Source organism: Gorilla gorilla, chromosome 4 (genome assembly GCF_029281585.2).
Source record: "Gorilla gorilla gorilla isolate KB3781 chromosome 4, NHGRI_mGorGor1-v2.1_pri, whole genome shotgun sequence".
Taxonomy (NCBI): domain Eukaryota; kingdom Metazoa; phylum Chordata; class Mammalia; order Primates; family Hominidae; genus Gorilla; species Gorilla gorilla.
This window is the reverse complement of record NC_073228.2, coordinates 61,564,701-61,580,276: the sequence shown is the minus strand read 5'-3', so window position 1 is coordinate 61,580,276 and position 15,576 is coordinate 61,564,701. Positions and strand designations below refer to the sequence as shown.

The 15,576-nt window shown below is 33.1% G+C and overlaps 1 protein-coding gene across 12 annotated transcripts in view; it reads right to left on the bottom strand.

The window, feature by feature from the left end:
• NF1 (neurofibromin 1) overlaps window positions 1-15,576 on the bottom strand; it is a 260,201-nt gene that overhangs the window by 108,122 nt on the left and 136,503 nt on the right. For 8 of the 12 annotated variants that reach the window (XM_055388560.2, XM_031010600.3, XM_055388561.2 and 5 more), the window contains 6 exons: window positions 12,698-12,760; window positions 7,181-7,339; window positions 6,554-6,651; window positions 5,168-5,314; window positions 3,828-3,974; window positions 366-476 (listed from right to left, as the gene is read on the bottom strand). In XM_055388560.2, coding sequence (XP_055244535.1) covers window positions 366-476; window positions 3,828-3,974; window positions 5,168-5,314; window positions 6,554-6,651; window positions 7,181-7,339; window positions 12,698-12,760 — 725 coding nt within the window. The remainder of the gene's footprint in view (window positions 1-365; window positions 477-3,827; window positions 3,975-5,167; window positions 5,315-6,553; window positions 6,652-7,180; window positions 7,340-12,697; window positions 12,761-15,576) is intronic. The other 4 variants (XM_055388563.2, XM_031010601.3, XM_055388559.2 and 1 more) reach the window with 1 other exon arrangement.

Here is a 15,576-nt window from a genome sequence, read left to right as displayed (position 1 = left end):
TTTATTTCTTCCTTTAAAAAAAGTTCCCAGTTATCATGTTGTGAGTACTATTTAATCAGAATATACTTGAAAACAAAAGATTCTTTGTGGGTTTTTAACTCTTCGTAATTAATCCATTGCAGGCAGTATTTTAAAAAATAATGTAGGACAGAGTAAGCAATATGAAATGGGTAGTATGAAAAGCAGCTACTAGATACCGACCATCATTTTAGGAAACGCAGGCTATTTACCCTGCTATATGCTCCCAAGTAAACTTGTCTTCAATTCCTGTTAAGTCAACTGGGAAAAACCAAACTTGCCATCTCTCTATATTTGCTATAATTTTAAAAATTCTGTTAAGAGACCCAAAACATAGTATTTCTTACCTCCGTGCAACATAATAAAAAATAGGATTCCCAGCTTTGGAAGTCCCAGCTTGGTAGAAAATACTTAACGTTTTCAAAGCCTTGAATTCTTCTTTTTCATGTACCTGATGCCTAAAAGAAACATAACAGAGTAATTATGAGGCTTTATGTTGTCTACTGAGTATGTAAAAAAGTCTATAATTGGATAAACAATAAAATACTAAAATGAAAAAATATTTTAAAAGCAACAGGCATTCTAAAGGGTAATTTGGCAACATGCACCAAAAATTTCAAGGTATTACTCTTTGAACCATAAAAGCACTTTTAGGACTATTCTAAGAGAACTATTGGGCAAGAATATTAACCATAGGATTGGTTTTACTCATGACATTTTTGTCCCAGACAGAAGTTTATGATTTTTTAAATAATTCATTTTATCAATCTTTTCTAGTTTATGGATTTTGAATGGATGAAAAAGGCCTTGCTTTGCTCATTTTTTTTGATTTATGGAAGTTTATCATAAATGGTATGAAAATATTTTTCCAAATCATTACTCAGTTTTATCAAAACCATTTATTGAAAGTCCATCCTAATCTCGATTCTGAATACCAGCTTTATCATATATTATGTTCCCATATGTATTAAAGCCTGGTTTAATTTTTATATAGTTTGCTCAAGACTCAGTGTGCTTCTTTAACCTCAAGATTCACGTCATTCATCAACTCTAGAAAACATACATCCATTAGCCTTTCAAATATTACTTCTTCCCATTCTCACTGAGCTCAGCTTTTAGGGAACACCTACTAGACATATTTTGAACCTCCTCATTTTATCTTCTGCATCTCCTAACCTCTTTCATATTTTCCATTTATCTGTCTATACTGACTGCATGCTAGGTAATTTGCTTAGAAACTAGCTTCAGCTATAAATTTAACTTTTTTTTTTTTTTTGAGATGGAGTTTCGCTCTTGTTGACCAGGCTGGAGTGCAGTGGTGTGATCTCGGCTCACTGCAACCTCTGCCTCCCGGGTTCAAATGATTCTCCTGCCTTGGCCTCCCAAGTAGCTGGGATTACAAGTGCCCACCACCACACCTGGCTAATTCATATATATATATTTATTTATTTAGTAGAGATGAGGTTTCACCATGCTGGCCAGGCTTGCCTCGAACTCCTAACCTCAGGTGATCTACCCACCTCGGCCTCCCAAAATGCTGGGATTACAGGCGTGAGCCACCGCACTTGGCCTAAATTTTTTTAACTACACATATTTTCTTTTACACCTAGTATTTCTATGAGCCTTATGTCTTGGGAAGAGATTGCATTAGCTCAGCCCATCATGCTGCTGGTACCAGGTCAGAATTTAAAAAATATTAATGGAAACAACCTAGATATCATTTGATAGGAGAAACAAATGTACATGTGCATAGATAAATGACTGGGAGACTATTCACCAAACGTTAAGTGAAGTATTCTGAGAGGGAGGATAAACAATTTTTAATTTTTTTAACTTTCTTTAGATTTCTATATCAAGTAATTTAATAATTTTTTAAATAACTGAGAATATTATAAAGCTACCTTCATTTTTTTTTAAAAAAAGAAAATGGGTCTCCAAGAGCATCAGTGGGAATTTAGAACAAAAATAAGATCCAACATTTATTAATCACTTTACAAGTACCAGATACTGTGCTAAGTATATTATATATATTGGATTACTTAATCTTCAAAAGCACAAAAGATTGCTTTGTAAGGGAAGGTAGGATCTTAGAAAAAAGGAATAATAAAAATATTTTTCTAGAAAAATGGCTAGGATGTCCTCAGTGATGTCAAATTTAAAAACTGTTTGTTTTGATTCATTCATTTTTATATTTATATTTATTTATATTTATATTTACTTATATTTCTTTTTTACTTATTTATATTTTTACTTATTTCTTTATTTATAGACAAGGTCTCATTCTGTCACCTAGGCTGGAAATGCACTGGTGCAATCACAGTTCACTGCATCCTCAAGCAATCCTCCCACCTCAGCCTCCCAGGTAGCTGGGACCACAGGTGCGTACCATCACACCTGGTCAATATTTTATTATTTGTAGAGATGGAGTCCTGCTATGTTGCCCAGGATGGTCTCAAACTCCTGGGCTCAAGCAATCCTCCTGCCTTGGCCTCCCAAAATGCTGGGATTACAGGCATGAGCCACTGTGCCCAATCTATCTATCTTATCTATCTTATCTTATCTTATCTTATCTTATCTTATCTTATCTATCTATCTACCTGCCTACCTACCTACCTACCTACCTACCTACCTACCTACCTATCTATCTAATAAAGACAAGGTCTCACTATGTTGCCCAGGCTGGTCTTGAACTCCTGGCCTCCAGCAATTCTCTCACCTTGGCCTCTCAAAATGTTGGGGTTATAGGTATTAGCCACCATGTCTGGCCTAAAAATAGTATTATATTTTTGTAGTATATAATTTTCAATTAGGTAATGTGAATAGTCTGTATGGAAAATATGCCCTTAATTACATAGGAATAAACATTTGTTACACTAAGAAAAATCTAGTAGAGATAAAAATAAAAATTAATTTGGAAAGGACACTATATACCCATACATTCTTATGTTTATACATTCTTTCATATATTCATATATTCTTTTAACAGTATCAATGGTTTGGAGTTATATGTACAAAACCATGACCTGTAAGTAATACAACTAACAACAGGCACTTACAATTCAAGGCATATTATATACAAATCTTTAACTTCTCATCATCAGATTCTGTTTTATTCTGTTTTGGAACATACTATGAACATAGCACTCAAATCACAGACACCAAGGAGCACTTACTAAGCATAAAGTCCTGTGAAAGGTACTTTAAAAGATTCAGCAAACTACTCTCACTGTATCATCACAGAGTAAGTGTCTAACAATGAGGATCTTTTCATTCACAAACTAAATCCCACTAAATGGGATTCAAACAAATGTCCACAGAAATTTTATAGCAATACTGAAGTATACTATATTTTCTGAACCTTAATCTGAAATAATTTAAAACCATTAACCTTTATGAGGGTTCTGAAAAATGTTATAGTGTAGTAGAAAAGTCCTGCACTTAAAACCAAAAGACCTATGAATCAGGTGTGGAATCTTAGGCAAGTCAATTATTCACATTGAATTGCATTTTCCTTAACTATAATTTGAAAATAATGTTGTCTTCACTCCCTGGTAAGTATTAAATGTGAAAACTTATGAAAGCAAGATGATAAAATATCATTTGTTACTATTGTTATGACAATCAACATATAAAATAAAACACACCCTATATATATAAATAATATATAGTTGGATTCCCAAACATGGCAATGTGATTATTAAATACATCTTTCCTCACAGTCTTCTATCATATCTAACAAGTGGCCTGGTGGCAAACTCTCCTTCTCAACCAAAAAGAAAGCAATCAACTATTTCAAGGTTGTACTTTACCTAGTCATAAATTCCTCAAACTTTGAACTGGTAAGGTTAAGGCTGGACCAGTGTGTATCTGCCACAGGTTTGTGCTCTGGAGGACCCAGGTATGCAAGAAGTGTTGCCATCTTATCAAAAGGTCGTCTTCCAACAGCTTTATGATCCCTAGATACAGCAAACTACTTAGAAAAAAAATTAGCAGTTCACATTTAACACTACACATTTCTTTAACTTGTAACTGGTTGCTTTTCCTTTTACTGTCAGCTGATTTGTAAACAGCACCAAAAAGACTTCAGGACCATGTCTACTTCAATCCATTAATAATTCATAAAAGATTAAAATGCCCTGTCATTTAAACTCCCATCTCCCAATTGCTTACCCTTAGCTTCACAGTCCACTACTTTTCCCGTGAATGTGCTAATCATTTTTATTGGCATTTAAAAATAATTTGGACTCATTCTTCCTTTGTAAGGAACTCTTCATACATAGGAATTTGGTCCCTTTACAAGTTTATATAACTAGATGGGACAGCAAGTAATTTATGTTACATAAGAGACTAATAAGAGCTAATGAAACAATGCCCAAATTAATAATTTTGATTTTTAAGTTCTTTTTTTTTTTTTTTTTTTTAAATTTCTGAGATGGAGTTTAGCTCTTGTGGCCCAGGCTGGAGTACAATTGTGCGATCTTGGATCACTGCAACCTCTGCCTCCTGGGTTCAAGCGATTTTCCTGGCTCAGCCTCCCGAGTAGCTGGGATTACAGGCCCCTGCCACCATGCCCAGCTAATTTTTGTAGAGACAGGGTTTCACCATGTTGGCCAGCCTGATCTCGAACTCCTGATCTCAGGTGATCTGCCTGTCTCAGCCACCCAAAGTGCTGAGATTACAGGTGTAAGCCACTGTGCCAGGCCGGTATTTTCTATATAAAGCTTTATTTGCATATACTTGCAAATAATCACGAATGAGTTTATCATAGAATTAAAACACTGACAATATTTTAATTACTGAATTCCTATGAATTGGCTGTTCTTCAGAGTCAAATGCCAACGCTAATCTGAACTTCTTTGGATCTATAACAATCTGCAAGCCATAAAAACCCAAAGAGCAAATCTGTGATTTCTTAACCTGACAAAAAAATAATAATAATGACCACTGGAACCTAGGTAGGTTTGTTGATTATTTAATACGACTTAACCTTTTGTTTGTATTTTTTTGAAAAAAAGAATCTTTCTCTTTCTAAACCATAATTCTTAGTCCAAGAAGATGCAAAGTAAAAAGCACTATTCATGACCAATAATTGTATTAATCTAAATTTAAACGGAGAGTGTTCACTATCCCCATGACTGGGAAATCTTACCTGTTGCTGGAAAGATACTGCCCAATTTTCTCCTGATTGTTCCAGAGTAGACGATGTAAAGCAAGCACATTGCCGTCACTTATGAAGGAAAGACTATGATTTACTGCATCACTTGTAGGACAATCAGATGCTATATCAAGGAAAAACCTTCAAAAATGCAAAGTCATTAGAATTTTCAACACCAGATACACCCAGACTTATGTTTGAATTAAATTTATATGAAGTAACTTTGTGAAGTAACTGAGATTACAAATATGGAGGGCTTGTTCCCACAATGTGACTTGACATTAGACAAAGCAAAAAGGACAAGGAGAAAGTTGGTTTTCCATTTCTGATACCCGGCTTCAGCTTCAAAGTAGGCTCTGAAGTTAAACAACAACAAAATTAAGATGGATGAAACTTTGGAAAGAGGCTAGTATTTTACAGATAAGGAAATGAAGGTCCAGACGAAAGACCTCCCCAGAGATATATAGCCTGCTAGGTCAGAGCCAGGATTAAAACTTTGATCCTTTTAACTTTGTATGGGTACACAGAGTGCCAGAATATGAATCCTATGCTGACATTCACTCTCTTTCCAACATGGCTTGTCATTCAGCAATATACCTTTTCAACTCCAATTTCTCTAACAGAAAAAAAGTCAGTAACAACTACAATGATGATAAACTGGAAGAGAGAGTTGTACAAGGCTAGCTTAGATGATGAGGATCAATTAGATTCACACTGCATGAAAAGCAGAATTCCAGACATAAATTTACAAAGCGCTTTCTTATGAATTATCTCTTTTTTTTCTCTAAAAACAACTCAGGCAAAGAGTTTATCCCTACTTTACAGATAGACCAATAACTCAGAGAAATAAAGTGAAATAACTAGTTATAGAAATCTGGCAGAAAAGTTTTCTAAAATCATAAAGTTCAGTTCCTCATAAACAAAATCTTACGTGTTTGTTTTACTTGGTTTAAAGAATAACATTTTAGTTTAGATACACTTCCAAATTTAAGTATCACAAATACTCTAACATCAAAAAAACCTTATTAAACATTGTTATGTATTATTGATACCAATTTGATTTTAGTTTTAAATAAAAAGAATCCTACTTCTTCCTTGTCCACATATTGTACCATCCTCAAATCCTTTATTTAATTAGACATGTCAAAAATCCCTCTTGGTTTTCAAATATGAAAATCACTACCAAATTATAAAAAATATTAATTTATTTCATGACTGTCTTTTATAGTAAAATAAAATAAGACAAGCTATGTCTTGACCTAGAGCAGGAAAAGAAAAAAACTTACACAGGAACTTCATGTAAAACAGGTACATGGATTTATGTGAAACCGAAAATATGTGATTCAAACAGAGCAACTGAATAAGTGGCAAGAAAATTACCTGCGTGCTGCATCAAAGTTGCTTTTCACAAAATCATTGAAAGGCCGCATATGTTCTTCTTTTGTGAAGAGAACATGATTGGCAATACTCTGAAGTATCTACACAATAAAACAGGGTTATAAATAATCAGATTATTTATTGTATGAAGTCTATACATTAAGACATTCTTTAAAAACATGAATTTTCTCATTGATATAATTTCTGCTAGTACTTAAAAATCAAACATTCCTCATTCTATAAATTATTTTAGGTAGTGTTTCTAACCTTCCCAAATATAATTATTATATTTACATGTAAAAATACATATTAAAAATGTTTAATGCCTTTTAAAATAAAAAATCCTATAGTCTACATTCTAGTCTGTTTCAGAATGTCTAGAATGATTACGCAAAAAATGATCTTCATAACACAAGACATCTGCTATAATAAAATGTTTTATCATGAAAATAAGGTCCATCAGGTACCTAACTAATGAATTCCTTTGTAATATAAACAAATAAAACAAAAGCACATAACTGAAAACCATAGGGTATTTCAAATATAAATGTAAGAGGAAGTACTGTAAGAAAAGCTGAAAATTTAGTTGGAAGGGGAATTTAAGATAGCTAGATTATCAAAATAATTCACCTTTGACATTAACTTCAAGCCCCTTTCGATTCTAGGTGGTGGCTTTTTATCTAAAATCCCTGCTTCATACGGTGAGACAATGGCAGGATTGATAAATCTGAGGAACATGGCACTTCCTACTGCACCGATGCTGTTCTGAGGGAAACGCTGGCTAACCACCTAAAAACAAGGAGTTGAGAATTGAGTATAAGGTTTGAATTAATATAAAGACATGAAAACAAAGAGTTCAAAGGTCAAACTTTGCACAAAAACTCTGAATCAATCAGTCCTCATGAATGACATATTTCTATTTTTTTCTTCTCCCAAAACATGAGAAAATAAAGTTTCCTCTCAATTCTAGTCTTTTATCATATTAAAGTACAATTAAGGTATCTCAGAGGAAAGAAAAACCTCATGGATGAGATGGGTAGAAGAAACCTGAAAAAAGATCTTCACTGTATCATCACTTATACTGCATGTTTGATGAGTAATGAAAGCAGACCAAATTTTTCACACAAAGATGATCATAATTTACTAAGATTAACAGACATGAAAGTGTGGTCAACTTTATAAGGTGAAACTAAATTTTCAACAGCACACCCCCAAAACATCCTATACCTGATAGTACATATTTACATTTTGTTGTGTACCAGTTACAATTGAATTTAAGACAAAAATGCTTGCCATATACAAAATAAAATCTTAGATTCTTACTGAGAAAAAAAAAAAACTTACTTACAAGTAATGTTACTGCCAGTTCCTTTTCTTCACAGCTTCCTTTATAATACAAGAACCTACCTATTATTTAAACCATGGAGGGATGGGAATTCTTGGGGACCTAAAAGAAAAAAGGATCTCACCAGAAGAGAGAACCCCTATGTCTACCTCAATTTATAATTCTGTCAAATAAAAATAATTTAAGAACTCAAGAAATGGTTGTCCAGCCTGAAAAGCAATGTGAACCCAATATTTAAAATGGATGATTTTCCCTTTATAAAACATTCTACATTAAGATAAAAAGGTACCTTAGCTCGGGAAGAGTGCTACAAAACTGGTTCAGCTCCCATCCCTTTCCAGAGTCCCCTGCTTTAAATCATGTTATAGATGAAAATTATATTTTGCAACTTACATTTTTATATATACTATATATGTTCATTTTTAAAGAACACTTAATGTAACATTTTAATCTCTACAGCTATTCTTGCTTAGTGTGGCTAAACTGCTGTTTAAAGTAGCAGTGACTACAAAACTGTAGCATTCCACTCAATATTCTGTGATTTCAAGGATAAACCTTCATTTCAAAGGATATTGGTGGGAGGGGACCCAGATTTACATGCGGAATATCACGTAGCTATTTTTTTCACAATGCTTCAATAAATATTTCCTGTCATAATTTATGACAGGAAATTATGACACAAATGACAGGCTGACTCCAGATTAACTCTGGAAAAAATGGGGATTATTTCACTTCATCTTGTTCAATGTAGTGCTTCATGCAGTCCACATTTTAAATGCGTTATCACTGCTTATAACCTCAAAATAGCTTTCTATAATCTCTAACAGGAAGTTAGTAAAAACTAGATTTTAGAGAAAATATTTGTAAGAGGTGATAAAAAGAGGTCAGTTGTAACTAATATAGTTCCATCTTCAGTTACACTACACATAGTTCAGGAAGCTTTCTTTATGTTACAGTGTTTATTGCATGAAGAACAACCTTAACCCTTAAATAAGGGGAAACTGGTGAAGGTGACTAAATATAGCTGCTTTATTAGAATGGCTTTAAAACCTAAATACCATTTATTTTTAGCTCAAATATATACATTTAGAATTAGATACAGAAGTTTTAGCTAAAACTATAGAAAGATGTAAAATTAAGAAAAAATTCCAGTGCTTTGACTATTCCAGTATGGTGTTGAACCTTCTGGGGACGAGGAACCTCTTTGAAATCTGATAAAGGTTAGAAAAATGAATGTATGCATTCACACACACAAAATTCTTCACATAATTTTAGAATATTCATAGACCATCATTGCTACTGAGTGGTTTTCTAAAACTCCCAAATTTTAATCTTAGACAATTCTCTGGCTGGGCGTGGTGGCTCACGCCTGTGAATCCCAGCACTCTGGGAGGCCGAGGCGGGCAGATCACTTGAGGCTAGGAGTTCGAAACCAGCCTGGCCAACATGGCAAAACCCCATCTCTACTAAAAATACAAAAATTAGCTGGACATGGTGGCGCCACACCTGTAATCCCAGCTACTTGGAAGGCTAAGGCAGGAGAATCGCTTAAACCCAGGAGGTGGAGGTTGCAGTGAGCCATCGTGCCACTGCACTCCAGTCTGGGTGACAGAGACTCTGTCTCTAAATAAATAAATAAATAAATAAATAAATAAATAAATAAAGGCAGACAAAAGAAACCTATAACATTTTAAAGCCTTTAAGGAGTGAGTTAGCGGGAGGGAAAAGGATTAAAAACTGCTTTATAATTATTTTAAAATAGATTATTTTAAAAGAATTAGCATCTCATACGTTTAACTCATTAAAATTCTAAAATAGTTTTTAAAAAACTAAAACCCATAGTTTAATTTTCAAAGAACCAGTTAGTTTATAAAATGTTCACCTGCTGTGAAACACATGGAGAGCTTTCAAAATACTGTTTTATTTTTTATGCTAGTAAAATGAAGCACTGGGAGTGGAGAAGGAACAAGGAAATTTGTAATAGTTATCATCAATTAGACAAAATACTTCTTTGAAAGTAGCTATTTACCGGTTTTCTCTAGGACAAAGAAGTTTTAAAATGTGACTCATATTTACACCTGATTTAATGGTACTCAGCATCAGAATTTAATGAAAAACTGAGTGATTTCCCAAAAGCATATTGTAAACTTTACGAAAAGTACTACACTTTTACCATCTTCCACATCTTTAAAAATAATTCATGTCAAAACCCAAAATATCGACACCTCAGGAACACATATTGTTTCATGTATCATATAAATATATGTATCACTGATGGCAGAATCAATATAATTTTGGAACTAAAAACTGATTTTAAAAACCAATAAAAATGCTACATAACAAGTTTCGTAAGTCAACTTATAAAAGGACTGTTTTTTTTTCATTCACCACTAATTGACATCAATGTAATTTTACCTCATAATACATACATGCTCTAGTGTTTTTTTTAATCCATAAAAATCTAATTTGGATCCAAAAGACATTGTGCATAAAAGGTCAAAGTTGGGCCAGTCTGTGTGTTGAGACCAGTTATCAGCCAAATGTACCCTTTCTTCCCTTGGTAAAAGCTGACTACATAACGCGAATGCATGCAGTCATAAACTACACTTCAGCAAGAGCATTACTACCCATATATGCTTAGTTACTGCATTCTCCCTGCGTTAGGCAGACAGTTAACTTTCAAAGTAAACCTCATTATATAAACCTCATTATACACTATATATTTGAGAATAATAAACAGTTATTTGTAATGTGACTACACAGCTATATACTAGAAGCCAGATCTTCTCTCTATATTTTACATATTCCAATCCATGACATATACACCCAAAAAGAAAGTCAGCTTGCTCTTAAATATCATTAGGTTTTGTTAAAGCACACAACTCCATAAAACAACATTTTAAATTTATGAGTATACTGTCTTCATACTTTGGAATGTACTCTAAAATATCTCGAATTACCAATTAGATTCCCCTTGTTTCCATGAGGAGCTCATATTACCTGTGCTGAGAAATACATTCCAAAACTTAGTGTTACCCAGAAATTAAAAAAAATTTTTTTGAAAATAACTCTAGTAGAAAAAAAAACATTTCAAGAAACAATTTTAGACATAATCTTAATAAATAAAGCAGTGTTAGAAAGGCTAGAAAACATGCTTTAGAGAAACACAGAAAGCCTGAATTTTAATTATGTGATACACTACAAAATGGCATTAGTATAACACTGAACAAGAGTGTTAGAAGCAGCAAATTAATTTCAACAATGATGGTGTACATTATGTTAAACTCACATATGCTGAGAATTAGAAGGCTGAAGCATTAGAAACGTCTTTATAATCCAATCAATTTGATCATAGCTAGTCAAATTTACTTAATATAATCAAAAATAAAATCTTCAATGGACACAACAAAAGTATATGTCTATAAATTTAAATTTTGATTTGAATTTTAAAAATCTATATTTAAAGCTTAGATAATTTATACGTACAGCTTAGAAACTTATATGTAAAGCTTTTTCATTTTCTTTTTTTTTTTTTTTGTGAGACAGGGTCTTACTCTATCACTCATGGTGGAGTACAGTGATACAATCACAGCTCACTGCAGCCTCAACCACCTGGGCTCAAGCAATCCTCCTGCCTCAGCCTCCCGAGTAGCTGGGACTACAGGAGTACACCACCACACCTGGCTAATTAAAAAAAATTATCTGTAGAGACGACTCGCTATGTTGCCCAAGCTGGTCTTTAACTCTTGGGCTCAAGAGATACTCCCACCTTGGTCTCCCAAAGTGCCGGGATTACAGGTATGAGTCACTGTGCCCAGCCATAAAGCTTTTATTATATGTAAAGTTTAGATAAGGAATGAAAGATGAAACCAGATGAACACTGTATTCTAAATTACACCCTTTTAAGAAAACTACCTACTTAGCTTTCTTTACATCTTACTCTACAATCATTTGGATTATATGAACAAAGACAGGGCTCAGCCTGATAAGTCACTGTGACAGATAATGGCAAATGTAAAATGAATGCATATTATATTTTGGACAAATTCCATTCACTGGAAGAAAATAATTACGACTCTCATAATTTTCTTCCTTTTAAATAAATCAAGGCAAGTTCATAGAAGCAGATAGTATATTCACATTATGTTTGCAGAATGATGTGTTTTTCTACAAATATGAACTCAGTTTTCTTTTATCTCAAAAGTACTATCTTATCATTTACCTCTTTTTTTTGAGGTAAAAGTAGTTTTACCATTAAAATTTCTATAATCTATGCACAAATATCTAAATTATGCCTGAGACTGCCTAGATAAAAATATGAAGAGTAAAAAAATAAAATTTAGCAACTTTTAGGTAAGATTTAGAAAGTGACTCTTTCCCACCATATACTTCTAACAATTAAGAAACACTGTCATCTCTGGGAAAAGAAACCACTCACATTACCTTCAAACAAGAAGCAAGAATGAAGACAGTCAGCGTTTCCTAAGGCCTTGAAATTAAGTTTCTTTGCATTCACTTATAATTTAAAAAGTAACAATAATAAAATTAGACCAAGGATATCCAATGCAACAAATGCCCACAAATTGCCTTTGGGATAAATCAAACCAAAGGAACACAGAGAATGTTTCAATGTAACTTAATTCCAGGGTTAATTGAAATGAAAGCTATTTTGTGCCAGAATTAGTAGAATGATTTTACAGTGAAGGTCAAATAAGGCTGAAGTGAAGATATTCTTAACAAACAGCAAAAGATTTTTGTTTTGCTTTGAAAGAAACAGCTAATAAAAAGTTCTCCAAACTTACTGATTTTTTGTTTTCCTTTTTTTCTTTTACTGTAGCTTTATTCAGTAGGGAGTGGCAAGTTGCCTACAGAACAGAGATGAGCACAAACAAGTCACAGCACCGACTACATACAGCAACAAAAACAATGTTGGCTTGTACATAAAATTACACCATAAAATGTAACACAAATGGAATCAACAAAAAATTAGAAATCAACTGAATTTTGAGGAATGAATTTTAATTCTGGGTTTTCATTTTTATTACATTTTTAAGCCAAGCACTAAAACAGCAAGAAATGTTGAGACCCAATCATGTCTACTATTTCTGGCTATGAATCACAGAAAAACTCTCCAAGTGAATTTGAGGATATTAAATATTTACATTTTGGTTAATTCCTAGCTTTTGAGAAATGTAATATAAAATATTCATTACAAGTAGATCACACACTAAAAACATTTGTGTCTACATAATTTTTTCTTGGTATGTAAAATTCTTCTCTGTGTATCCTTCAATTGACTTTAAGTTCTTTTTCCAACACTTGGCATTTAATTATGATCCCACTGAATAAAGAAATAAAAATTATATGGATAAATATAAAAATTCACTTTAGAAATTCTGAATTAAAGACCTCTCTCTCTAAAAAAGATTACTCTTAACATTTCACATATTTTTCAATGTTTGCAGGCTACTTCCTGAAATGGTTCTAATCAGAGGAGGTTAAAAGCTCTGCAACATTTGGGAGAAGAAGGTTATCAGCTCAACTAGTAAGAAGCATTAATATTATTAAAGTGAAGAAACTGCAGAGAAAATTACAGAACAAAACTGTAGGCCTGCTTAAAACTTTTCACATATTACAGTTGACCATTTATCAAAATATCTAAAAAAAAAAAAAAAAAAGCCACCTAAAAAACCCCCAAAACTCCAGGCACATATTGGTTTCATCTCTCAGAGCTCTTTCTAGACCAAAGATTTCTTTCAAAATTAAAAGACTCTTGATTGGACTAGCCCAGGCAGAATAATTATTTTAAAAATATTTTTAAAACCATGTTAGAATTATTTAATCCACAAATAGATGGCATCTTATTCTGGGAATTCTGGACATCCAACACCATAACCCATAACTTGGGCTTTAAGTTAGTTAGACATCCATTCATCCACCCACCCATTCATCCATCCAAAGAGTTACTGTGTACCTACAGGTCAAATACCATTCTAGGCATTGGGAAATAGCAGTAAAACAACAAGACACAGCCCCTTAGCTCACAGAGCTTTGTTTCAAACTTTAGACTATATACAAATGTATTAGTAACAATGGTATATAACTATCATTTATAGCCTTAAAAATGTGTGTAAACTACTTCAGTTTGGAGAAGCAGATTTACTGAAAAAGGGTGAGATTTATTTAGAATCATAAATTAGTTCTCAGAATTCTCTCACCATACGAGAATATCCACTTTGGGAATCATTTTATCTTTATCCTAAAACCATCAGGAGAAGTGAAAACAACACATGAGAAAATGATTTAATTATAAATCTGACACATGTTCACAGTTGGCTATTCTTAAATAACCTTAATCCAGTCAACTAAGGAAGGAAGGTTTATAAAGTAATAGAGCTGGTTAACGCATGATTTGAAAAGGCTTAAAGGCCAAGATATGAACTCAAAAAAGGAGCTAAAGGCCAGGGAAGTTTATTAGCTAGCAATATACTCACTTCCCTTTCAACATTTCCCCAGTAGGTCCCAAAGGGACTACTATCCCTCCAGGCAGAACACAGAAGAGCAGGAAGGTACCTTTCTGTTACTGCCAAAGGCAAAGGGGCAAGAAAAAGCCAGAAGAGGGAAGATGAATAAAAACAAAAGAGCAAACCAAAAGAAATAAACTAGGTTTGGGAAGCAGACTCAATAAAATACTATCTTGAGACCAAATCTTTTTTCCTATCTTTCTTTCTAATGAGTAAATGTAACATTCCCTGTTACCAGTTACTAATTAAAAAATAAAGCCTTATTTAATAACAACACAGCATGCTGTCTCTGCTCTTCAACAATGCTTTTACCCAATACTTAAACAATGCACTGATACCACCTTTAATTCATGTTTTTAAAGATAATAATTTTATATGAAATTTTAACATAATAAACCAGGTTTGTTATTAAAATAATATAGGATATTTTACTGTGAAGTGCTCTAAAAAGCATAACATACTGTTTAATAATCACCACATATAGTGTTTAAAAATCTATTTTCACTATTTTCCTCCTTTCTTAGCTGTGAAAGCTGGCAAGAATCTTGTTTACTTAGGTGGGAGGGATGGGAAATTTATTTCTTCATTAAATATTTCCTAAGTACTAAATAAGTGCTAAGACCTGTTCCTTTTACATTATTAGAATCATGGTCTCAAAACGGTCTCCAAGTTTGCTGATGATACAAAAAGATTTTTCTTTTAGGATGACAACCACATGAAGAAATTCTACTACAATCTCCTAGACCATGTAATCATGTAGTCAGTCTGCATTCACTTTTAACCAGCTAAAGTCAAAGCCTCTGTCATTTTAGAAACCCACTTGCTCTCTGAAACCAGTTACTACTAGGCCAGCCAAGAAGCTGACCCAGACTATTTTTAATATGTGCTATTTCCTGTCTGCCTAGTTTCATCAATAGAACAATTACTAAATAAAACTTAAAGAGAAACCTGAATACAGCCCAAACTTGAGAAGATATTCACTGTATTAAGTTTCATATAACTAAACTACCCTTTAGACTCAGACTTAACTAGTTGAAAAAATTATACAGGATTTTCCTAAGTTTCCTTGAGCCTTTTTGTAAAGGCAGAAAAGTCATGATAAATTAAGAGAGACAAGGTTAAGTATGTTTTATCATCTATGTATACTGTGAAAAGCT